At 38.5% G+C, this 24,981-nt stretch overlaps 1 protein-coding gene across 1 annotated transcript in view; it reads right to left on the bottom strand.

Moving 5' to 3' along the window:
- The window catches only part of REXO5 (RNA exonuclease 5), a 43,210-nt gene that overhangs the window by 2,562 nt on the left and 15,667 nt on the right, over positions 1-24,981 (bottom strand). Inside the window, exons 9-19 of the mRNA XM_007466276.1 lie at positions 24,479-24,617; positions 24,242-24,336; positions 23,163-23,265; positions 20,463-20,566; positions 19,584-19,704; positions 6,950-7,054; positions 6,321-6,458; positions 3,047-3,139; positions 2,198-2,414; positions 1,785-1,969; positions 736-854 (exon numbers count right to left, since the gene is read on the bottom strand). Coding sequence (XP_007466338.1) covers positions 736-854; positions 1,785-1,969; positions 2,198-2,414; positions 3,047-3,139; positions 6,321-6,458; positions 6,950-7,054; positions 19,584-19,704; positions 20,463-20,566; positions 23,163-23,265; positions 24,242-24,336; positions 24,479-24,617 — 1,419 coding nt within the window. The remainder of the gene's footprint in view (positions 1-735; positions 855-1,784; positions 1,970-2,197; positions 2,415-3,046; positions 3,140-6,320; positions 6,459-6,949; positions 7,055-19,583; positions 19,705-20,462; positions 20,567-23,162; positions 23,266-24,241; positions 24,337-24,478; positions 24,618-24,981) is intronic.

Here is a 24,981-nt window from a genome sequence, read left to right as displayed (position 1 = left end):
TCTTTCCCTCTTTCTCTCCTCCCCCAGCATACACATTCATTCATATACCTACTCATCCATTTCAGAATTGCTCATCTTTATGCCTTAGTAAAGATTTAACATCAATTTTTCTTTTAAAGAAAGGGTTTTATAGTTTCAAGCATTTGAAAATGACTGATTTACTCCAAATCCCTCATTTTACCAAAGGTAAATTGAGATCCACAGTGGGAAAGTGGCTTGGCCACCACTTGTCAGCAGAGGTAGGTGATACAGCTGGGACTGGACCCAGAGTCCTGCTCCAATATTCCTCAGTCTTAGAAACAGCAAAACAGGCTCTATCTCTTAAAAGTTAACATAAATGGTAAAGGGGACAAGGGCAGGGAAGGCAGGAACACACTCCTGATATGTGGGAAAGGTAGGTTATAGTCACATCTAAGCCTGGGCCTTGCCCTAGAACTTCTTGACCATTTTTACTCAAGTGCCTCTTGTTCCAGAGAGGCTGCAGGACCTAGGACCTCTGCCTTTAAACTGGGATGAGCTGTCTCCTTGAGGGACCACTAAGTGTAGTTATAAAAGTAAATATGAATAACACGGGGATACAATACCTCTCTCTTAGAACTGTGAGAGTTAAGAGATGATTCATTTCAGTTTTCGTTTATGTGCCTGGATGTCAACAAAAGGCTTTTTTCCAAGAAAAGCTTAAGTCCAGAGAGTCCAGAGGTCAGAATCATGAAGGGGCAACCCTTCAGTCCTTACCTCTCAGTTCCTGGCAGCAGGATGAGGCAGAGGGTGCCTGAGCACAGGCTGTGGTAGAGCTTTCCTATCTTCCTGCCCCAGCGCCAGGCTGCTATCTTTGGGTGGTCCAACTTCAGCATCTAGAATCAAAGCCAGGTGTTGACACTCAGTCAGAGTACCCACCGCTGACCTTTGGAGGGACTGCAACATTCCTCCTCAGGCTCCTGGGAAAGGCTCTGTACAAATCCTCAGTCTGAAGCCAGAGTTTATACTGCAGGGTTCCTTGTCCACTCCAGCATCCCCAGACCTCCAAGTCAGTTTAGGGTCCTGAGTTAGGGAAACAAAATCACTAAGGAGAGCTCTAGTCTGGCCTCTGACATTAAGTATCTCTGTGACCTGGGCAAAGTCACTCACCAGCTCTGGTGTCTATTCCTCATCTGCTAAATGTGGGACATTAGACTACGGCAGGGCTTCCCAAACTTAAACCATTCACCTTCTATCTTCACCCTTCTGTTGCATATTCCCTAATGGTTTTCTTTAAAGTGAGTCAATTTCTTCCTTAGCTTCGTCTAAGTAATACTATCCATGAAATCACACGTTCAGTGTGGTGGTTGCATACTTTAATGAATGTTAGAAAAACAAGTTCATAACAATAAAAGTGAAAAAAAGAGGTCCATCTATGACCACCAAAAATCATATTGTGTATGTATGTACTACACTTCAGGAAATCCTAGATCACTAAAGACTTGTCCAGCTCTCCAACTTCCTGTATTAACCTCTCAAAGTCCCTTGGAGAGACACCTGGAAAACCTGATTTTAGTGAGTTTGGAGGGGGCAAAAGTATGAGAGATCTTGGAGAAAGAAAGGTGTGTCCAGGGCTGGAAGACACTGGAGAGTGAAGTAAGACTGGTGGCAGGGCAGGAAAAAAAAGATTGAAGGCTTAAGTGTCACTTGAGCAGGACTATCCTGTCTAATTTCCATAAACATCAGAAGGCCAACCACCAGAGCCAGCAAACCAAGGTGGCTAGCTACCTCTCCCCCCTAACCCCAGGATACATTTAATCACTCACCTGCACGGCCTCCTGCTCCGAGGGCGGAGGTATGACACGGAGCCCTGGGGGCCTTGATTCAGGAGGTAAGCCGCTGAGCCATGAATGGAGGTGCCTGGGGGTTAGGGCATGCCTGCCTTTCAGCTTCCAGTTCTTGCCTGTGAGAATGCCAAGGGCCCTCTGGGCACTGCCAAAAGTTCTGAATCCTGAAAACAAGAATACCCCCTTCTGTTATTAAGGACCAAAACCAAAAAACCTGATCACCATCCAAGCTGGAGCCCATCCAGAGCCAAGGGAGAAGGACAAAATCAGGAGATGTTGGCCTGGTCCAGCCCAGGAGGGATTACTTGTTGAACATTTCCTTTTTCTGACCTCATGTTACCACCATGTCTAAATCTCCTTTCCCAAGGCTATATTCAATGGCATAGACTTACTCAAGAAACAGTAGTTTTTCTGCTTTCCATTTTGAAGATCTTTAGGCAAGATCAGAGCTTCCAGGCCCAGGAAGAGGCTGGACTGTTGCAACAGGTGTTCCTTGAAGGTTTCACTCACTCCAGACAGGTATATAGTACCTCGGTTCTCAGAATCTTGTTCCAGCTCATTCACAAGGATGTCACAATCAAGGGTGAGCTCTGTCACAGGCCTCTGCACCTAACCAAGGAAAGATGGCATTAATGGTAGAAAAGTCACCACTTCAAACCCCAGGCCTGTTACATACTAGCAAGTAGCTTAATTCTGCAGCTTCCTTATCTATACAAGGAATCTAATGATAACTGCCCCAAAGGACTATGGTAGAAACTTAATAGATAAATAAATACAAAATGTAAATATTTTTGTGTAAATAATACTCTCTTCCCTTTCCTTCTCTCCCCACCAACTGCAATCAGTTCTCTGCCTTCTATACCAATGAAATTCTGTTTAATTGCATAAGAAACATCAAAATACCATTTGATTCCCCTGAAAGCTAAAGGGCAACCACCAAAAAACCACCCTGAACAAACCATTTGGGGTCTAAGTAGTGATAAAGAGTACATGGAAGATGTAGCCCAGGCTGATTTTGACAAAAATGAAAAGCTATCATGTCTTAGGTCACCACTATAAGAATGCCGGCCTTGGCTGAAGGCTTTCCATTACAGAAAATCTTGTGTCTTAAGCCTCTCGAGGGTGCTTGTCTAAGCTGTTATGTCTTAGGGTGCTGTAAATACAGGCTTGAGTAAATACAAGTACTGAAAATACAGGATTGAGTAAAGTGTACTACTTTATGCTTTCTCTGGCAACCCTACCTTGATGCAGGTACCTTCTACCAGGCTGCCATCCAAAGACTCTATGGCCAGCTGGGCACCTTCCAGGACTTCGTATTGTATACAGAAATGTGGCTGCAGAAAAATCAAGATTTCCTTACTTTTGCTTTCCAGGCTCAAACTGCCAGAGACGGGGCTAGGAACGGGGCCCACCTAAACTACAGTGGCCAGAGCCACCAGAATGGATGTTCTTGCTGTGCTGGGCTAGACAGTGATCACAGACCATCAATTTTAAGTGGAATCATCATGGTTCAGGGCTTGGTTTTCAGAAAATAATCTTGTCACTTAAAATTGAAGCCTTCTCTCCCTAGGTGGTATGGGGAAAGCACTAACAAATTCTTTACTACCCAACTTGCTGTTCATACCATTTATTATTATTATTATTTTTTTTTTGCGGTATGCGCGCCTCTCACTGTTGTGGCCTCTCTTGTTGCGGAGCACAGGCTCTGGACGCGCAGGCTCAGCAGCCATGGCTCACGGGCCCAGCCGCTCCACGGCATGTGGGATCTTCCCGGACCAGGGCACGAACCTGTGTCCCCTGCATCAGCAGGCGGACTCTCAACCACTGCGCCACCAGAGAAGCCCCCATACCATTTATTATTAATCACTAAAGTTACGGCTGCAAGTCACAGGTAGAGATTCCCATTTGCCTTATTAGCTTAATTTTAGACAAGCAGCTTTCCTACAAGCTTGGGGAGGTAAGTTCTTCCACTGGATTTGCATCTTCAAATTGACTTATTTTGCACTTGATTAACACCAGAGTATCTAAATCTATGTGATGGTCTGAGCCACAGCATCATCATGGAGATTAAAGTGCTCCCATAGAAAAGCTTCATTTTATTGGATTTGGCAATGATTTCCTGAATATGACACCAAAGGCACAGGCAACAAAAAAAATATGAGAAGTTAAACTTTATCAAAATTAAAAAGTGTATCAAAGAACAACCATCAACAATGTCAAAAGGCAGCAGAACGAATGGGAGAAAATATTTGCAAATCACATATCTACTGAAGGATTCATATCTAAAATATATAGAGAACTCCTAAAACTCAACACAAAAAAATCAACCCAATTAAAAAATAGGCAAAGGACTTGCATAGACATTTCTCCAAAGAAGATATACCAATGGCCAATAAGCATACAAAGAAATGCTCAACATCACTAATCATTAGGGAGCTGCAAGTCAAAACCATGAGATACTATTGATACTTCACATCCATTAGGATGGCTACTATCTAAACAACCCTCCCCCTCAAACCAAAAACAAACAAAAAAACCCCAAGTGTCAGGGGAATTCCTGGCGGTCCAGTGGTTAGGACGCCCTAGCTTCCAATGCACGGGGCACGGGTTCATTCCCTGGTCGGGGAACTAAGATCCCACATGGGGCGCAGCCAAAAACAAACAACAAAAAAGACCAAAAAAAACCCCCCAGTGTCAGCTGGAATATGGAGAAGTTGGAACCCTTGGCATTGCGGGTGGGAATGTAAAATCGTGCAGCTACTATAGAAAACAGTATGGCGGTTCCTCAAAAAATGAAATGAATTATCATTTAACCCAGAAATTCCACATCTGTGTATATCACCCAAAAGAACTGAAAACAGGGACTCAAACAAATACTTGTACATCCATGTTCATTTCATAGTAGCATTATTCAGAATGGCTAAAATGTGGAAACAATCCAATCGATGGATGAATGGATAAACAAAATGTGGTATAATCATACAATGGAATATAATTCAGCCTTGAAAAGAAATGAAATTCTGATACATACTACATCATGGGTGAACCCTGAAGACATTATGCTAAGTGAAATAAGCCAGACACAAAAGGACAAATATTGTAGGATTCCACTTATATGATATACATAGAGTAGTCAAATTTATAAGACAGGAAATACAATAGTAGTTAATAGGCCTGGGAGAAAGGGGACTGGGGAGTTACTGTTTAAAGGGTACAGAGTTTCAGTATGGGATGATGAAAAAGTTCTAGAGAGAATGTACTTAATAACACTGAACTATACATAAAAATGGTTTAAAAGGCAAATTTTATGTATACTTTACAAAAAGAAAGAAAAAAAAAAAGACAAGACGACTTACAGGAAGGAGTGACAGTCCCTTGAATACCCTTTCCCATCCCTCAGTCTATGTTCCCAGGGATGATCTTTTTATTTCTGTTTTTAGGTGTAGGAAAGACAATAAAAGATTTGGGGAAAGCACATTTTAAACATCTAGGATTCTGCAGTTAGATCACTTTAGAGACTTTGATTTTTGCTTCACTTTAATAGTTACTAAACCTAATAGTTATTAGTTGTATTATTAGCTATTACACATAATAGTTTAATGTACCAGATTAATAGTTGCCTATATCAAAATTCTAAAGGTACAATAAAATTTACAGTGAAAAGTCTTCCCCTAACCCCTGTTCCTAGTCACCTAGTTCCTCTCTCACTGGAGGCCTTCATTGTTACCAGTTATTGTATATCATTCTACATATATTCTAAGTTTTTATTTTCAATTCTTTTCATGGCTTCCTGTCTCATAGTGCTTATAATGTTGTTATTGCTTCATATAGTAACTTTAGTCTTTATCTGACTTCCTGCTATGACCATGAAGATAGAGGTTTACTCTATCTATACAAAAGGATGTATCTATACATCCTTTTAAAAAGTATGAATTCTTTAAACCATATACAAGTATTATTTCTTAAAAAGTAAAAATAATTCAACTCTTTATAGGGTTTTTATGTAAATAACAAACTAATAAACAAAACTTACTCCAAGAGATTGGAGAGCTAACAGCAACAACAAAAAAAAGCCCTACTCCTCTAGTATCTTACCCCAGCTATGAGCCTACTTTGGATTTAAGCCCTACAGACTTCATGGCACATGGAAGCTGCTGCTGTTTTTGAAAGGGCATTTTATCATTTAAAGCTGAAGTCACAAGCATGAAGCCCATAAACTACATTAAACCACTAGACATATTTTTTGTCTGGCTTACATAATATTTAAGAAAATTGGAGCCAACAATATGAAAATTGGCAGATTTCTCGATTCTCAAAACAAAAAAATCAGAAGATCTGGCAATATGGGGCACACATTCTTATGGGTCAACACTGTTCCCATGAGACACAGCATGTCTCACATTCCAGTCGGTGACAATCAAGCTCAAATCACTAATATTTGAAGGACCCTAGAAGGCATCTGAATTTCCCACACTAGATTAGAAGGTCAAAATCTAAGTTTTCTTGTCTCATTACCTGATGGGATTCAAGAGTAAGAGTCAATGACCGGACTGGACCAAAACTCTTAAACAGCCTCTTCAGAGCTCTAAGGTTACAATTTTTGCTAAATGGCCCAGCATAGACAGTTGACATCTCCATCCACTTGATCTTCATCTATAAGAAAAACAACAGAATATAGTAAGGAGGTGGATGTGGAAAGAGAATTAAGTCAAATCTAAAGAAATCATGAGTCAAAACACGGGATAATTCCTTTCAAGGAATTTCTTAACACAAACACTTGCCAAATGTACAAGGATTTGTATACAGAGATTTCATTGCATCATTATTTGGAATAGCAAAAATTTATAAAGTGCAAATGCTGAAAATAGGTATATCATACAATGGAAAACTATGCAGCACAAGGGAAATAAGATTATATAGTGTTATGAACAGATGTGTAAGATATACTGTTAAAGAAATAAAGTTGCAGAACAGTATATATAGTCTGATTTCCATTTTTATAAAAATGAAAATGGTAATATATTGATACATATAGAAAAAATTTAGAGAAGTACACAGTAAACTTAATGAAGTATGTTACTTTCCTTAATGGGGGGAGATTATAATAGGTCAAATAAATCATCTAGCAGAACCCATTCACTTACTCTTTTGCTCATCTCCTCACTGAGGTTGGGTGGAAAGGGTTCAATAGAGAACTGCACGATGCTGAAGGTAAACAGGGGGACTTCCACTCTAGCCTGCTCAAGAACCTGCAAAAAACAGCACAGCCTGGATGAAGCAGGAACCTAATAGTCTACTGTGGCTCATGGAGGTGAGCCACAGTAATACAAACAATGGTTGTCTTTTTACCCATGTTAAAAAGCAATATGAGGCTGACTTCAAGGTCCAGAAGAAAATGGTGACACCACACAGCCTTGTAGAAAAACCATATAATCAGGAAAGAGAATAAACAGAATCACATATGACCCAGATCTTCAGCATTACTAAGAAGCAGGCTACTACAATCTTCAAATTACCTCTAAGTAAAGAAACAAGTTAAATTCTGCAAGCCTGTGAATAAAGAGAGGGAGAAGAGACGCAAGAGACTCTGGGGAAAAAAATAAAAAATCAAGGGGCATGGAAGACTTGGATGAAACAAACAAAATCAGCCCCAGAAAGAAAGAACAACAAAATGCCAAAATAATGAACACAGGTCACAACTTTGATAGTTCAAGCACTTAACTACAAGGAAGAGACTTGACAGCCTCAGAGAAGCAGTGCTTCTGGGGAAGAATCAGATATATAGAGAAGAGGCAACACCCTGCTGGAGACACTGCAATGAAGGAAAAGAAGGAAATAAAGAAATCAGGAGGGAAATTAAGGATCCTGGGGGGGGGGGGGGGGGGGGGGGGGGGAATACCAGTCCCTCCCAAGAGCATTATAAACTTCTTATTTTTCCCAGCTCATCTTTCTCAAAAAAACCCCAACACTTTAAAAAAAGAAAAAGAGAGCATGACATCAGCAAGACAGAGTACAAGGAAGCTTTAAGCCCTCAGTTTTCCATAGACACCGAGTTAACACTATATAGACCAGAATACCTTTGCAAAAACTCTAGAAACCAGTTGAGAAGTTACAGCACCCAGAAACAACAACAACAACCAGAAGGGATTCCAGCAAAAGGGAAAGGAAAATATGTAGTTTTGTGTACCCATCCATCCCTTCCCCTGTCTGACCCAGCAGGGCTCAACACAGAGGAAGTTTCCCACACTGGGGATCTTCCCTCTGGACAGAAACAAGAGTGGACCATGCAGCCAATGTCACGGCTAGGCTGGGCACTGCCTGAGGGACTAGTTTCTGTCTCACCTGACTCAGAGCACTGATAGGACTGGCAGCCTTGTTTGGAAGCCACTGAAAACATATGCAATCACCACAGCACATTAGAGCTGCAGTTACAAAGGCAGATGTCAGGAGGAGCAACAGATTGCAAGCTCTGAGGAGAAACAGGGACAAGCTGCTCAGGGAATATGAGACAACTAAAAGCACCTGCACAAGCTCAGAGAATACACATCCTCAAAGTATGTTTGAGAGGTCCTGAAACCTCAGGCTGAGCTGATTAGTGAAAGTGTTCCCTTCTACCATGCCAGGCACTAACAAATGGAGAGGTAGTTGACAAAAAAAAAAAAAAAGAACTAAAAGAGAACAAAGACAGACAGACAACTAATGAAATCAGGAAAATTATGCATGAACAAAATGAGTATTTCATTAAAGAGACAGCAACTATAAAACAGAACCAGACACACACTGCGGTGGCGGAGGCAATGGCGGTGGGGTGGAGCGGCCGGCTGAGCCAGGGCCAGCAGGGCCACAGACTGCCAGTGTGTGGTGCCATCAATCTGCCTGCCTGCCCTCTCCTCATGGAGTGGCGGTGGGGAGGCGAGAAACAGCTACTATTATATGTTGTAAAATGGATGTCTTCCAAAAATTTCCTGAGAAGATGGTGGAGTAGAAGGACACGCGCTCATCCCTCTTGCAAGAGCACCGGAATCACAACTAACTGCTGAACAATCATTGATAGGAAGATACTGGAACTCAGCAAATAAGATACCCCACATCCAAAGACAAAGGAGAAGCCACAATGAGATGGTAGGAGGGGCGCAATCACAATAAAATCAAATCCCATAACCGCTGGGTGGGTGACTCACAAAATGGAGAACAATTACACCACAGAAGCCCACCCATGGGAGTGAAGGTTCTGAGCCCCATGTCATGCTTCCTAACCTGGGGGTCTGGAAATAGGAGAAGGAATTCCCACAGAATTAGACTTTGAAGGCTGGCGGGATTTGACTGCAGGACTTCAACAGGACTGGGGTAAACAGAGACTCCCCTCTTGGAGGGCACACACAAAGTAGTATGTGCATCAGGACCTGGGGAAAGGAGCAGTGACCCCATAGGAGACTGAAACAGACCTACATGCTAGTGTTCAAGGGTCTCCTGCAGAGGCGGGGGGGCGACTGTGGCTCACCCCAGGGACAAGGACACTGGCAGCAGAAGTTCAGGGAAGTACTTGTTGGCATTAGCCCTCCCAAGAGTCAGCCATTAGCCCCATCAAAGAGTCTGTAGGTTCCAGTGCTAGGTTGCCTCAGGCCAAACAACCAACAGGAAGGGAACTCAGCCCCACCCATCAGCAGACAAGAGGATTAAAGTTTTACTGAGCTCTGCCCACCACAGCAACACCAAGCTCTACCCACCACCAGTCTCTCCTGTCAGGAAGCTTGCACAAGCCTCTTAGATAGCCTCATTCACCAGAGGGCAGACAGCAGAAGCAAGAAGAACTACAATCCCGCAGCCTGTGGAATGTAAACCACACTCACAGAAAGATAGACAAAATGAAAAGGCAGAGGACTTTTTACCAGATGAAGGAACAAGATAAACCCCCAGAAAAAGAACTAAATGAAGTGGAGATAGGCAACCTTCCAGAAAAAGAATTCAGAATAATGATAGTAAAGATGATCCAGGACCTTGGAAAAAGAATGGAGGCAAAGATCGAGTAGATGCAAGACCGTTTAACAAAGACCTAGAAGAATTAAAGAACAAACGAACAGAGATGAACAATACAATAATTGAAATGAAAAATATACTAGAAGGAATCAATAGCAGAACAACTGAGGCAGAAGAACAGATAAGTGACCTGGAAGACAGAAAGGTGGAATTCACTGCCGCAGAACAGAATAAAAGAAAAAAGAATGAAAAGAAATGAAGACAGCCTAAGAGACCTCTGGGACATTGAAAGCACCAACATTAGCATTCTAGGGGTCCCAGAAGGAAAAGAGAGAGGGAAAGGACCCAAGAAAATATTTGGAGAGATTATAGTTGAAAACTTCCCAAACATGGGAAAGGAAATAGCCAGCCAAGTCCAGGAAGTGCAGAGAGTCCCAGGCAGGATAAACCCAAGGAGAAACATGCCGAGATACATAGTAATCAAATTGACAAAAATTAAAGACAAAGAAAAATTATTAAAAGCAACAAGGGGAAACCGACAAAGAACATACAAAGGAATCCCCATAAGGTTAACAGCGATTCCTTAGCAGAAACTCTACAAGCCAGAAGGGAATGGCATAATATATTTAAAGTGATGAAAGGGAAGAACCTACAACCAAGATTGCTCTACCCAGCAAGGATCTCATTCAGACTGACGGAGAAATCAAAAGTTTTACAGACAAGCAAAAGCTAAAAGAATTCAGCACCACCAAACCAGCGCTACAACAAATGCTAAAGGAACTTCTCTAAGTGGGAAACACAGAAGAAAAGGACATACAAAAACAAACCCAAAATAATTAAGAAAACGGTAAGAGGACCATATCGATAATTACCTTACATGTGAATGGATTAAATGCTCCAACCAAAAGACACAGGCTCACTGAATGAATACAAAAACAAGACCCATATATATGCTGTCTAAAGAGACCCACATCAGACCTAGGGACACATACAGACTGAAAGTGAAGGGATGGAAAAAGATATTCCATGCAAATGGAAATCAAAAGAAAGCTGGAGTAGCAATAATTTGTATCAGACAAAATAGACTTTAAAATAAAGAATGTTACAAGAGACAAGAAAAGACACTACATAATAATCAACGGATCAATCCAAGAAGAAGATATAACAGTTATAAACATATATGCACCCAACATAGGAGCAACTCAATACATAAGGCAAATGCTAACAGCTATAAAAGAGGAAATGAACAGTAACACAATAACAGTGGGGGACTTTAACACCTCACTTACACCAATGGACAGATCATCCAGACAGAAGATTAATAAGGAAACACAAGCTTTAAATGACACAATAGACCAGATAGATTTAATTGATATTTATGGGACATTCCATCCGAAAACAGGAGATTACACTTTATTCTCAAGTGCACACAGAACATTCTCCAGGATAGATCACATTTTGGGTCACAAATCAAGCCTTGGTAAATTTAAGAAAATTGAAACCATATCAAGCATCTTTTCCGACCACAACGCTATGAGATTAGAAATAAATTACAGGGAAAAAAACGTAAAAAACACAAACATGTGGAGGCTAAACAATGCCTTACTAAATAACCAAGAAGTCACTGAAGAAATCAAAGAGGAAATTAAAAAATACCTAGAAACAAATGACAACAAAAACACGACGATCCAAAACCTATGGAATGCAGCAAAAGCAGTTCTAAGAGGTAAGTTTATAGCAATACAAGCCTACCTCAAGAAACAAGAAAAATCTCAAATAAACCATCTAACCTCACACCTAAAGGAACTAGAGAAAGAAGAACAAACAAAACTTAAAGGTAGTAGAGGGAAAGAAATTGTAAAGTTCAGAACAGAAATAAATGAAAGAGAAACAAAGAAAACAATAGCAACGATCAATAAAACTAAAAGCTGGTTCTTGGAGAAGATAAACAAAATTGATAAACCTTTAGCCAGACTCATCAAGAAAAAGAGGGAGAGGACTCAAATCAATAATATTAGTAAGGAAAAAAGAGAAGTTACAACGGACACCCCAGACATACAAAGCATCGTAAGAGACTACTACAAGCAACTCTATGCCAATAAAATGGACAACCTGGAAGAAATAGACAAATTCTTAGAAATGTGTAACCTTCCAAGACTGAACCAGGAAGAAACAGAAAAAATGAACAGACCAATCACAAGTAATGAAAACTGAAACTGTGATTAAAAATCTTCCAACAAACAAAAGTCCAGGACCAGAAGGCTTCACAGGTGAATTCTATCAAACATTTAGAGAAGACCTATCCTTCTCAAACTCTTCCAAAGAACTGCAGAGGAAGGAACACTCCCAAACTCATTCTACGAGGCCAACCATCACCCTGATACCAAAACCAGACAAAGATACTACAAAAAAAGAAAATTACAGACCAATATCACTGATGAATATAGATGCAAAAATCCTTAACAAAATACTAACAAACTGAATGCAACAACACATTAAAAGGATCATACACCATGATCAAGTGGGATTTATCCCAGGGATGCAAGGATTCTTCAATATATGCAACTCAATCAATGTGATACAACATACTGAAGAATGAAAACCATACGATCATCTCAATAGACGCAGAAAAAGCTTTTGACAAAATTCAACACCATTTATGATAAAAACTCTTCAGAAAGTGGGCACAGAAGGAACCTACCTCAACATAATAAAGGTCACATACAACAAACCCACAGCAAACATCTTTCTCAATGGTGAAAAACTGAAAGCATTTCCTCTAAGATCAGAAACAAGATAAGGATGTGCACTCTCACCACTATTACTCAACATAGTTTTGGAAGTCCTAGCCACGGCAATCAGAGGAGAAAAAGAAATAAAAGGAATACAAATCGGAAAAGAAGAAGTAAAACTGTCACTGTTTCCAGATGACATGACACTCTACATAGATAATCCTAAAGATGCCACCAGAAAACTTCTAGAGCTAATCAATGAATTTAGTAAAGTTTCAGGATACAAAATTAATGCACAGAAATCTCTTGCATTCTTATACACTAACAACGAAAAATCAGAAAGAGAAATTAAGGAAACAATCCCATTCACCACTGCAACAAAAAGAATAAAATATCTTAGAATAAACCTACCTTGGGAGACAAAAGACCTGTATGCAGAAAACTATAAGACACTGATGAAAGAAATGAAAGATGATACCAACAGATGGAGAGATATACCATGTTCTTGCACTGGAAGAATCAATATTGAGAAAATGACTATACTACCCAAAGCAATCTACAGATTCAATGCAATCCCTATCAAATTACCAATGGCATTTTTTATGGAACTAGAGCAAAAATTCTTAAAATTTGTATGGAGACAGAAAAGATCCCGAATAGCCAAAGTAGTCTTGAGGGAAAAAAACGGAGCTGGAGGAATCAGACTCTGTGACTTCAGACTATACTACAAAGCTACAGTCATCGAGACAATATGGTAGTGGCACAAAAACAGACATACAGGTCAATGGAACAGGACAGAAAGCCCAGAGATAAACCCATGCACCTATGGTGAACTAACCTATGGCAAAGGAGGCAAGGATATACAATGGAGAAAAGACAGTCTCTTCAATAAGTGGTGCTGGGCAAACTGGACAGCTACATGTAAAAGAATAAATTAGAAAACTCCCTAACACCATACACAAAAATAAACTCAAAATGAATTAGAGACCTAAATGTAAGACCAGACACTATAAAACTCTTAGAGGAAAACATAGGTAGAACACTCTTTGACATAAATCACAGCAAGATCTTTTTTGATCCACCTCCTAGAGTAATGGAAATAAAAACAAAAATAAACAAGTGGGACCTAATGAGACTTAAAAGCTTTTGCACAGCAAAGGAAACTAGAAACAGGATGAAAAGACAACCCTCAGAATGGGAGAAAATATTTGCAAACGAATCAATGGACAAAGGACTAATCTCCAAAATATATAAATAGCTCATGCAGCTCAATATTAAGAAAACAAATAATTCAATCAAAAAATGGCCAGAAGAACTAAATAGACACTTCTCCAAAGAAGACATACAGATGGCCAAGAGGCACATGAAAAGATGTTCAACATCACTAATTATTAGAGAAATGCAAATCAAAACTACAATGAGGTTATCACCTCACACCGGTTAGAATGGGCATCATCAGAAAATCTACAAACAACAAATGCTGGAGACGGTGTGGAGAAAAGGGAACCTTCTTGCACTGTTGGTGGGAATGTAAATTGATACAGTCACTATGGAGAACAGTATGGAGCTTCCTTAAAGAACTATGAATAGAATTACCATATGACCCAGCAATCCCACTACTGGGCATATACCCAGAGAAAACCATAGTTCAAAAAGACACATGCAACCCAGTGTTCATTGCAGCACTCTTTACAATAGCCAGGCCATGGAAGCAACCTAAATGCCCATCGACAGACAAAGAAGATGTGGTACATATATACAATGGAATGTTACTCAGCCATAAAAAGGAACGAAATTGGGTCATTTGTAGAGACTTGTATGGACCTAGAGACTGTCATACAGAGTGAAGTAAGTCTGAAAGAGAAAAACAAGTATCATATATTAATGCATATATGTGGAATCTAGAAAAATGGTACAGATGAAGCAGTTTGCAAGGCAGAAATAGAGGCACAGGTGTAGAGAACAAATGTATGGACACCAAGGGGGAAAAGCAGGTGGTGGGGTTGTGGTGGTGGGATGAATTGGGGGAGCTGGGGATTGATATATATACAGTAATATGTATAAAATAGGTAACTTATATAAGAACCTGCTGTATAAAAAAATAAAATAAAATTCAAAAACAAAGAAAAAATAACCAAACAAATTCTGCAGCTGAAAAATACATTAAGTGAGTTGGAAAATTCACTAAAGGGGTTCAACATCAGACTTGATCAGGCAAACTTGAAAACAGATCTTTGAAGTCATTAAGTTAAAGCAAAAAAAAAAAAAGAAGAGGAAAAGGAAACAGAGTCTAGGAGCCTTTGAGACACCATCTTTAGGACCAATTTACAAATTATAGGAGTCCCAGAAGAAGAGAGAAAGGAGCAGAGAGCTTATTTGAAGAAATAATGGCTGAAAACCCTCCATATCTGAGGAAAGAAATGAACATACAAATTCAATAAGCTGAAAGAACTCCAAGAAAGATAAATCCAAAGACACCCACACAGAGACACATTACAATCAAATTGTTAAAAGTCAAAATCAGAGAATCTTGGAAGCAGCAAGAGAAAAGCAAATCATCACATACAAGGAAGCTTTCATAAGATTATCAGTGGATTTCTTAACAGAAACCTTGCAGGCCAGCAGAGAGTGGCATGATATATTCAAAGTGATAAAATAAAAAAACCATCAACTGGGCTTCCCTGGTGGTACAGTGGTTGAGAGTCCGCCTGCTGATGCAGGGGACACGGGTTCGTGCCCCGGTCCGGGAAGATCCCACATGCCGCTGAGCAGCTGGGCCCGTGAGCCATGGTTGCTGAGCCTGTGCGTCCGGAGCCTGTGCTCCACAACGGGACAGGCCACAACAGTGAGAGGCCCGCGTACTGCAAAAAAACAAAAAACAAAAAAACAAAAAAAACCATCAACCAAAAAAAGAAAACAAAAACAAAAAACAACCATCAACCAAGAAAACTGTATCCAGAAAAACTATGCTTCAAAAATGCAGGCGAAAAAAAAAGTTGAGAAAGTTTATTATCACTAGGCCTGCTCTTATAAGAAATGCTAAAGGGAGTCCTTTAAGATGAAAGGATACTAGACAACAACATGAAAAAGTTTTCTAGTTAAGGTAATACATGGACACATATAATAACCTGTATTAATGTAACTTGGGTGCATAAATTCACTTTTAATTCTTATTCAGAACTTAAGTGACAAAAACATGAAAAAAATAACTATATGCCTATGTTAATGGGCATATAACATATAAAGATGCAATCTGTGATATCAGTAACAAAGTTGAGGGGGTGGATCTTATAGGAGGACAGTTTTTGTATGCAATTAAACTGCTATCCGTTTAAAATGGAATGTTATAATTTTAAGATGTTTTATGTAACTGCAATGATAACTGCAAAGAAAACATCTATAGAACATATACAAAAGGAAATGAGAAGGGTATCAAAGCACATCTCTACCAAAAAAAAAAAAATCAAAACTCAAAGGAAGACAGTAGAAAGGAGAGGAGGGACAAAAAGCTGTAAGACATACAGAAAACAACAAAATGGAAATAGTTCTTCCAATCTAGTGATTACTTTAAATAGCAAAATGTCAGCAAACTGAATTCAACAGCACATTAAAAGTATTATACACCAGGACCAAGTGAGATTTATTCCTGGAATGCAAGGATGGTTCAATGTATGAAAACAATTCCATGTAATATACCACATTAACAGAATGAAAGACAAAACCACATGATCAATCAACTGATGCAGAAAAAGCATTTGACAAGATTCAAACTCTTTCGAGATAAAAACACTCAACAAACTAGAAATAGAAGGAAACTACCCCAACATAATAAAGGCCATATATGAAAAGCCCACAGCTAACATCACACTCAAAGGTGAAAGACTGAAAACTTTCTCTAAGATCAGGAACAAGGATGTCTGCTCTTGCCACTCTATTCAACACAGTATTGAGAGTTCTAACCAGAGTAATTAGGTAAGAAAAGGAAACAAAAGCCGTCCAAATTGGAAGAGCTCTCTCTGTTCACATAGGACATGTAGAAAACCCTAACAATTCTACAAAAGCAATGTCAGGACTAAACAATGAGTTCAGCAAATTTGAAAGATTCAAAATCAACACAAAAAATCAGCTGTGTTTCTACATACTAACAATGAACAATCAAAAAAGGAAATTAAGAAAAAAATCTCATGTACAATAGCATCACAAAAGAAAAAGAATACTTAGGAATAAACCAAACCAAGGAGGTGAAACATTTCTATGCTAAAAACTACAAAACAGGGCTTCCTTGGTGGCACAGTGGTTGAGAGTCCACCTGCCGATGCAGGGGACACGAGTTCGTGCCCCAGTCCGGGAAGATCCCACGTGCCACGGAGCGGCTGGGCCCGTGAGCCATGGCCACTGAGACTGCGCATCCGCAGCCTGTGCTCTGCAACGGGAGAGGCCACAACAGTGAGAGGCCCGCGTACCACAAAAAACAAAAAACAAAAAAAAACCCTACAAAACAATGCTGAAAGAAATTTTAAAAGACACAAATAAAAGGAAACATTCCATGTTCAGGGACTGGAACACACTATTGTTGTCAACAGTATACAAAGCAACCTATGGATTCAATTCAATCCCTATTAAAATCCTAATGTCATTTTTTGCAGAAAAAGAAGAAAATCATCCTAAAATTCATAAGGAATCTCAAAGGACTCTGAATAGCCAAAATAATCCTGAAAAAGAATGAACTCAGATGACACAAACTTCTTGATTTCAAAACATATTAAAAATTACAGTAATCAAAACAGTGTGGTACTGGCATAAAGACAGACAAATAGACTAATGGAACAAAAGAGAGTTCAGAAATAAAGCTCTGTATATATGGTCAAGTGATCTTTGACAAGGGTGCCAAGAACATTCAATGTGAAATGGATAGTTTCTTCAAAAAACTGAGACTGGGAAGACTGGATATCCATATGCAAAAACGGGAAGCTGGAACGTTATGTCCTGGTATGATTTCCAGGACATCTTGTTAAGGGAAAAAAGCCAACTGCAAAAGAGTTTATTTATATAGTATGTTATCTTCTGTATAAGAAAGAAAACGAAATAAAAAAGCGTATATATATATCTACTTTTCTTTACAAAAAATGGAACAAAGGAAGGATAAATCAGAAAACAACAATGTTATTTACTTACATGAGATAGGTGGAGGGCGGACTGGGTGAAATAGATATGAGAAGGAATGACACTTCTTTTAGTATACTTGTTTGTGTAGTTTTGCCTTTGGAAGCATGTTAATGTTCTATAGATCCAAAAAATAAATCAACAAGGATGGGAGAGAGAAAAAAACCCTAAAACTAAAAGCAAATTGAAACGAACCCAACTGTATTCTAAATGCATAAGAGCTAATCTGAAGGGGAGGAAAAAAGGAATCCAAGTAACTTATAAAGGGAGATACAAAGATGAAATGAGGAAAAGCAACGAAGAATCCTGTGCAAGGGCTGAAATTAGAGGTACTGGTATAGACACTTGATTTCTTAAATATTTATTTCTGTGTACATAAAAATTTGTGTGTGTGTGTGCGCATATCCTACCTACATGCATATATTTCCTAACTGTCTGCTTTGAGGGTCTAGAAGCAAAGACAACCCAATAAAAATATGCACACCCAGCATCCAGATCTTGGTTTCTAATACCAAGATGAACCTGACTTTCTTATTGTGCCAGTAGGAAGAAAATGCTCAAAAAAAATTATGGGTGCATGTAACAAGGACAGAGGGGCCAGCTTGAAGGGGCTACTGCTTACCAAATCTGAGAAATGTGTAAACCAAAACAATTTTAAATTATAAAACACTGAAATAAACAGGAATCCGTGAGTCCACGTGGAATGAATGAATGAATGAACAAATAAGGTAAAGAGAGGACTCTTGCTCATAGAATACTGAGTAACAACTAGTTAATATGGAGGAAATATATAGAGTTGGAAAACCATCATTGTACAATAAAAACTGGCTCACAGTAAAAACTGGTTCAGGTAAGAATCATCAGTTTTTGCTAAAGATAAGAGGAGGTGGGGATTTTGATGTAAAGCAGGATATTTGCTGTTCTTAAAGTGTATCCTCCCATATTATTCAAAGCAAGGGGAAAAAACAGTAACTCTACAGTGGAGAAACTAGACAACACCTTGTTAAGGTCATCAAAATAAACAGAAGAGAGGGACAGACAGGCAACATATGCCTCTTGTGGCATAACCTGAATCTAATCATGAGGAAACCCAAAATGAAATTACCAATGTCATGAGAGACAAAGAAAGATTGAGGAATGGTTCCAGACTAAAGGAAACTAAAAAATGAAATGTCATATAGACATAGGAAGAGAGAGCAAGAAAGTGTAAAAAGTGCAGAAGCAACCCAGCACACACACAAATAATAAAGCAAATGAGGCAGAGTATTAACAGAGATGAAGCTAGATAGAAGGTATACAGATATTCCACCATTCATGCAAGTTTCCTGTAAGTTTGAAATTATTTCCAAATAAAATGCTTAAAAAAAATTACAGAGCCTCTGAACAAGATGCCATAAGTCCATGCTTTGATGCATCCCTTCTGCTATACACATATAGCAATGATAGGTAAAATATATAAAAAAAAGGATAGGTAAAATATAAATAAATATATATATATATTTTATATTTATTTATATAAATAAAAATATTATATATTTATTTATTTATATATTTATATTTATATATATTTTTATATATATATGAAAACCAAAAAGATATAGTCAGGCTAAAAACGAAGATAAACATCTCCATGAACCAGAAAAAAGAATAGAAATTCAAAGTGGTGTGCAAGGCCAAAGCCACAGGCCTGCTGGAATCTGGAAACAGACACTGGCAGCTGCCAGTTCTGCTCCTATGGGGTAATTGAGACTAAAAGTGCTCCACACAAAATTTGAGATAGAAGCCAGACTGGCTAATGGTAGCCAAAGTTGCTGATGAAAAAAAGCCTGATACTTGCATGGGTTGCAAAGGGTTACATTACCGTCTACTCTGAATGCAACCTTCAAAGAGATACTGGGTCACTCACCTCTTTATTTGAAAAGCACTTAATAGTTTGACAGTTTTTGGAAGAAGAAAGTTCAGTAGCATCTGCCTCCCGAGTCAAGAAAAGCAGCTTCTGGCCCACTGAGTCCAAGCATTCTAAAACACTGTAAAGAAGGAGAAGAGATCAAGGTAGGAACAACAGTTTTCCCTAACCCAAGAATTACTTCTCTATACTTGCACTGTCTAACCTGGTAGCCATTAGCAACGTGTGGTTATTTAAAATAAAATAAAATAAAATAAAAATTCAGTTCCTTAATTGCACTAGTCACATGTACTATAAGCTCCACATGTATGGACCTTATTGGACAGCACAGATATAGAACATTTCCACCATTACAGAAATCATATTGAACATTGTTGCTCTACATTTAGGGAGAGGAAGGATAAACAAAAAATATACTCAAAACTCTTTACCAAAATTTAGGCTAGATTCTAAGGATCTGATACATTTACTATGGTACGGAGACAAACCTCTTCTGAGTCTGTTTTTTGTTTGTCTTTTTCCCAATCTGGGCAATACATCAAGGCTATAGCCGACTCTTCTAATCAAAATACTCACTAGTCTATCATCACCCCTAATGCCACTTAGTTCAATGTATTTCAGTGTCTTACTTTTTTTGTAAAGTGAGTTATTTTAAGACCAATCAATAGATTCAGAAAATTAGAAAAACAGATGCTATTTAGGGCAGTACGTGGTATTTTTCCATCCATGGTTTTTCTAATGGAAGAATGTTACTCATATTATTGGTAAATATTTCTCAATAGACTCAAAAGAGGAAAAAAATATTCCAGGTTTTGTTGTTAAATAAGAAACCAGATACTCCATTTGTCTTTGCGACTATTTAGAACTGAAAAATATTACCTTGTGTTTAGCTGCTGAACTACTTCCGCTGTATTTCTCAGCTCTAGGCCTGCTGCTTCTAGTTCTGGGTGACTAGCCAGTGCCTCCAGATTCAGTTCTGCAATCTGAAGGAAAATAAAGTGGTAAAATCATTTAATATCTTGCGAAGTATTTGAGGCTAAAAAAAAAGAAACCAACCAAACCAAAAAACACCCAACCCCCCCCAAAATCCAAGAAAAACCCACTCAAGTGGTGTGCTCTGTTTCTGTAGACAGTGACTTTGCTGTTGCCACAGTCCCAGGCTGGGTTCAATAGTTACCAGATGGTTTCTGGCTGCTTAGCCAAGAATGGCAATCTGTTACCAGCTGCTGATGTTGTGACATGAATATGGGAAAGGGCCAAGTAGGGCTAAGTGAAAAGCAATGGCAATTTTGGCTCATCATTCAATCCAAAGTCACTTAAAATTTACTTCTCTGCAAACATGCAACTTTTGGAAATTATAAAAGAATGGCTTTCATGGCAATATGAAAAAAAGACTTTATTGGATTAACACAAAATCATGAAAAGTATTCTAGTTTATTCTTTCCATAAAGTGGGAGCCCATTTGGGAGTTCTGATGTGTAGAGATACAGATATTTTTTTTACTCAGAATCATTTTAGATTTGCAGAAAAACTACAAAGACAGTACAGAGTTCCCACATATATCCAACTGCCATTTTCAAATATTATTACTATCTTAATTAGTATGGTGTATTTAACACAATTAATGAACCACTATTGATACGTTATTTTTTTTCTTTTTAAAATTTTTTATTGGAGTATAGTTGATTTACAATGTTGTGTTAGTTTCTGCTGTACAGCAAAGCGAATCAGTTATACATATACATATATCCACTCTTTTTTAGATTCTTTTCTGGTATCTTATTATTAACTGAAGTCCATCCTTAATTCAGATTTCCTGAGATTTTATTCAAGTTGAGATGCAATTTTTCCTGGAAATCAAGTGGCAGCATAACAGAATGCAACTGTTCTCAAAGTGTGGCTTGAGAACTCCTAGGGGTTCCAGACACCCTTTCAGGGGGAAGTTTACAAGGTCCTGTCTTCTCCAACTATATAACACAACAGATTGGACGTAAAAGCAGATATGAGAGTCACTAGTCTCCTTAATAGGAGCTTAGTAGCTAGACATTAAAGAGATTTGCAAAATATGTAAAACAATGACACTCTTCCCATTAATTTTTTTGAAAATGCTTTTTTCCATAAAAATACATTTTTTTTGTTAACATGTAATGATTTTTAAAAATATTTTCAACAAATTAGTAAATATAATTTTTCTCATATGTAATTTCTAATATGGTAAATGTTGAAAGATATGACCCACAAAAACAAAAGCTCTTTGAGGATAAATGGGTCCTGAGACCAAGTTTTTAGAACCTCAGTGCAGTGGTTTAGAGCAGGGGTTGGCCTATTACAGTCATTGGATCAAGTCCAGCCCAATGTCAGTTTTTTGTAAATAAAGTTTTACTGGCACACAGCTGTGTCCTTTTACTGACATAGTGTTATAGCTGCTTTTGCAGTACCAACAGCAAGTTGAGTAGCTGTGATAGAGACAGTATGGTCTGTAGAGCCTAAAATATTTACTGTTTGGCCTTTACAGAAAAGGTTTGCTAATTCCTCATGTAGAGCAAAGACAGGCTTTAGAATCTGACAGACCCTGGTTTGAATCTTGGTTCTGCCTCTAACTGTAGGACCTCAATAAGTTATTAACCTTTCAAAACCTCTGAACGATCATATATATAATAATATCAATAGTTAACTTATAGGGTTGCTATAAGGATAAGATAATGTATATAAAGCATTTTAGAATAGTACACTTCGTAAGATCTCAGTGAATGTTGGCCATTATTCACAAGCCGCATAAGATATTTTACAATGTCTTTCTATCACCATGACACAAAATACTATTCTGGCTTCTTATTATTCTATATGGACTACCACTTATTTCATAATGGGGTCATGCTAGAAAATATCACACAATGGGACAATCTAATAGGTTAGAATGTGTTATAACAGTCTGTCAGAAACTACATCCTCTTCAATGCCTCCTTTATGTGCTGTTTTAATCCAGGCCCACTAAACTGCTTTTGAAACAATGATATGCTACTCACACCCCAAGAGAGCAAAAATCTATCTAGATTTTTATAATTATCACAATCATTAGCATCAGCTACAATGAATTAAAAGTGGCATGCGGGATCTTTAGTTCCTCAACCAGGGATCAAACCCGTGCGCCCTGCAGTGGAAGTACAGTCTTCACCACCGGACCACCAGGGAAGTCCCTCAGCTACAATGATTAACACCACATTATGGTGCTTAATATATTCATGGCATTGTGCTAAGAGCTTTATACTACATAATATCTCATTTACCCTCACCAATATCCCAAAGAAGTATGCTACCATTTTACAGATCTAGAAACTAAAGTTGCTCAGAGAAATTGCCCTAGATATCATATAGCCAGACCTATTTAAAAACAAGGAAGTCCAACTTCAGAGACTACATATTTAACCACTACATGATGCTAGTGATACAGGTCTTAATTTCAAATACATGTTCACCTTGAATTACACTGTCATTTTTGTAAAGAAAGGTAACAGCAGGATATGGTGGTCTGTGACTCTGTTCTAGTCTCATAATTTTAAGGAAAGCAAAGGTACTAACCTTCTTTGGGCCATATTTGAGGAAATACCGAGCCAATTCAAGGGTTGTTCTAGCATCTTCTGTGGCATCATGACCAAACCTATCTGGACACTGTATATCCTTCCTGGAAAGTCAAGGTAAAATTGACATACCTGGGAGCATTTTTAATGACAGAGTCTTTCATCCCAAATATTCTGGCTACATGTAGAATTTCAGCATTCTAGTAATTAGATTTGAGTCACAACAATCAAGATTCCTTTATTACTTAGTGCCAGGACCTGAGAGGTACTGAGGGTACAGAATGATCAGGAATGGCTTTGTTTACAGCAAGCATATCATCAAAGGCTACCCAATAAAAAGTCTCTGGTCCACTCCCCAACCAACCCCTTGTCTCATTTTTTAGACGTAGCTGTTGTTTTAAAGTTACCTTCCAGAAATTTTCTATTATATACAAGTGCCTATTATATATTTAAAAATCCTTTGTTTTTTAAAATCTTAAAAAATACATATGCTTATGTCTATAGATATATCTAAATCTAATCTACATCAATCAATATCTCAGTATCTATGCATCTTGTTCTGCATCTCCATTTTATTCTTAGTAGCATCTTAGAGGTCCCCTTATTAGCACATAAAGATCTAACAAAGTATTAGTCACGGAGATAACCATAATTTATTTAACTAGTCCTGTAGAATATCTGAATTCTTTGGGGCTATTTTATTTTTTTTTAATTTTTTTTCTTTTGGGCTATTTTAAATCATACTATAATGAATATCTTTGTACAATATGTGTTTGTACATGATACAGTCAATATAGGAACGTTGTTTCGAAATTTTGGGTAACTTTTCTGCCTCTTCTCTGTCCAGTTCTACCCATCAACCTTCAGCTATGAATGCAACTCCTTTTTGTATTCCCACAGTTTTTTCATTTCTGAGTCATACTTCTCTTTGAAGTTAGGATCTCAGAATTCATAATAATGTTTATAAACTAAGAAGGAAAGGAGAGAGGCTGAACGTTGCAATATGCATTAAATAAGATACAATATTCTAACTTATGTGCAGTCTATCAGGACAATATTATAATATGCAAACAAACCTACCCCAAAATAACTTTGGCTAAGAACTTGAGCTTAAATCTTCTGCCCTGCTCTCTGACATAAAGCAATGATGTATCAATAACATATGGATGTATCATCTGAGAAGGAAAGAGAATAGAATGAGTAGCATCCTATGCTGAAGGAAAAAACAGGTGGGTTGGGGGACAGAAGGCTTTAGATCTGAGATTAATGAAACAGGCACATACGCTAGATAAACTAAGTCCTAAATCAGATACTCACTTTCAGTGCTCTGAGATCTAAGTCTAAGGAGTGGCCCACTAACACAGCGTTGGGAGGAAGCAGTGCTTTTAACTGTCTCTGTACATCTTTGAGTTTGGTTGTCACTGGGTTAAGAATCTTCTTTGTGATTCCTGAGAAACTTTCAATAAAAAAAGAGAAATGGACAGACCAGGATATTAATAAGCTTTCCTCCCCCGAAAGTCATTTCAAAAAGAATATTTTAAAAAATTAATAAAAAATTAATAAATGCTCAGTGTAACAAGGTTGAAAATCAAATAACAAAGAAGAAATTAAAAACTGCCAGGCTTCCCTGGTGGCGCAGTGGTTGAGAGTCCGCCTGCTGATGCAGGGGACACGGGTTCGTGCCCCGGTCCAGGAAGATCCCACATGCCGTGGAGCGACTGGGCCCATGAGCCATGGCCGTTGAGCCTGCGCGTCCGGAGCCTGTGCTCCGCAACGGGAGAGGCCACAACAGTGAGAGGCCCACATACCGCCAAAAAAAA

This window comes from Lipotes vexillifer, unplaced genomic scaffold, assembly GCF_000442215.2.
Source record: "Lipotes vexillifer unplaced genomic scaffold, Lipotes_vexillifer_v1.1 scaffold783, whole genome shotgun sequence".
NCBI classification, from domain to species: domain Eukaryota; kingdom Metazoa; phylum Chordata; class Mammalia; order Artiodactyla; family Lipotidae; genus Lipotes; species Lipotes vexillifer.
The sequence above is the reverse complement of the archived record's forward strand: the minus strand, read 5'-3'. Positions and strand labels throughout refer to the sequence as shown.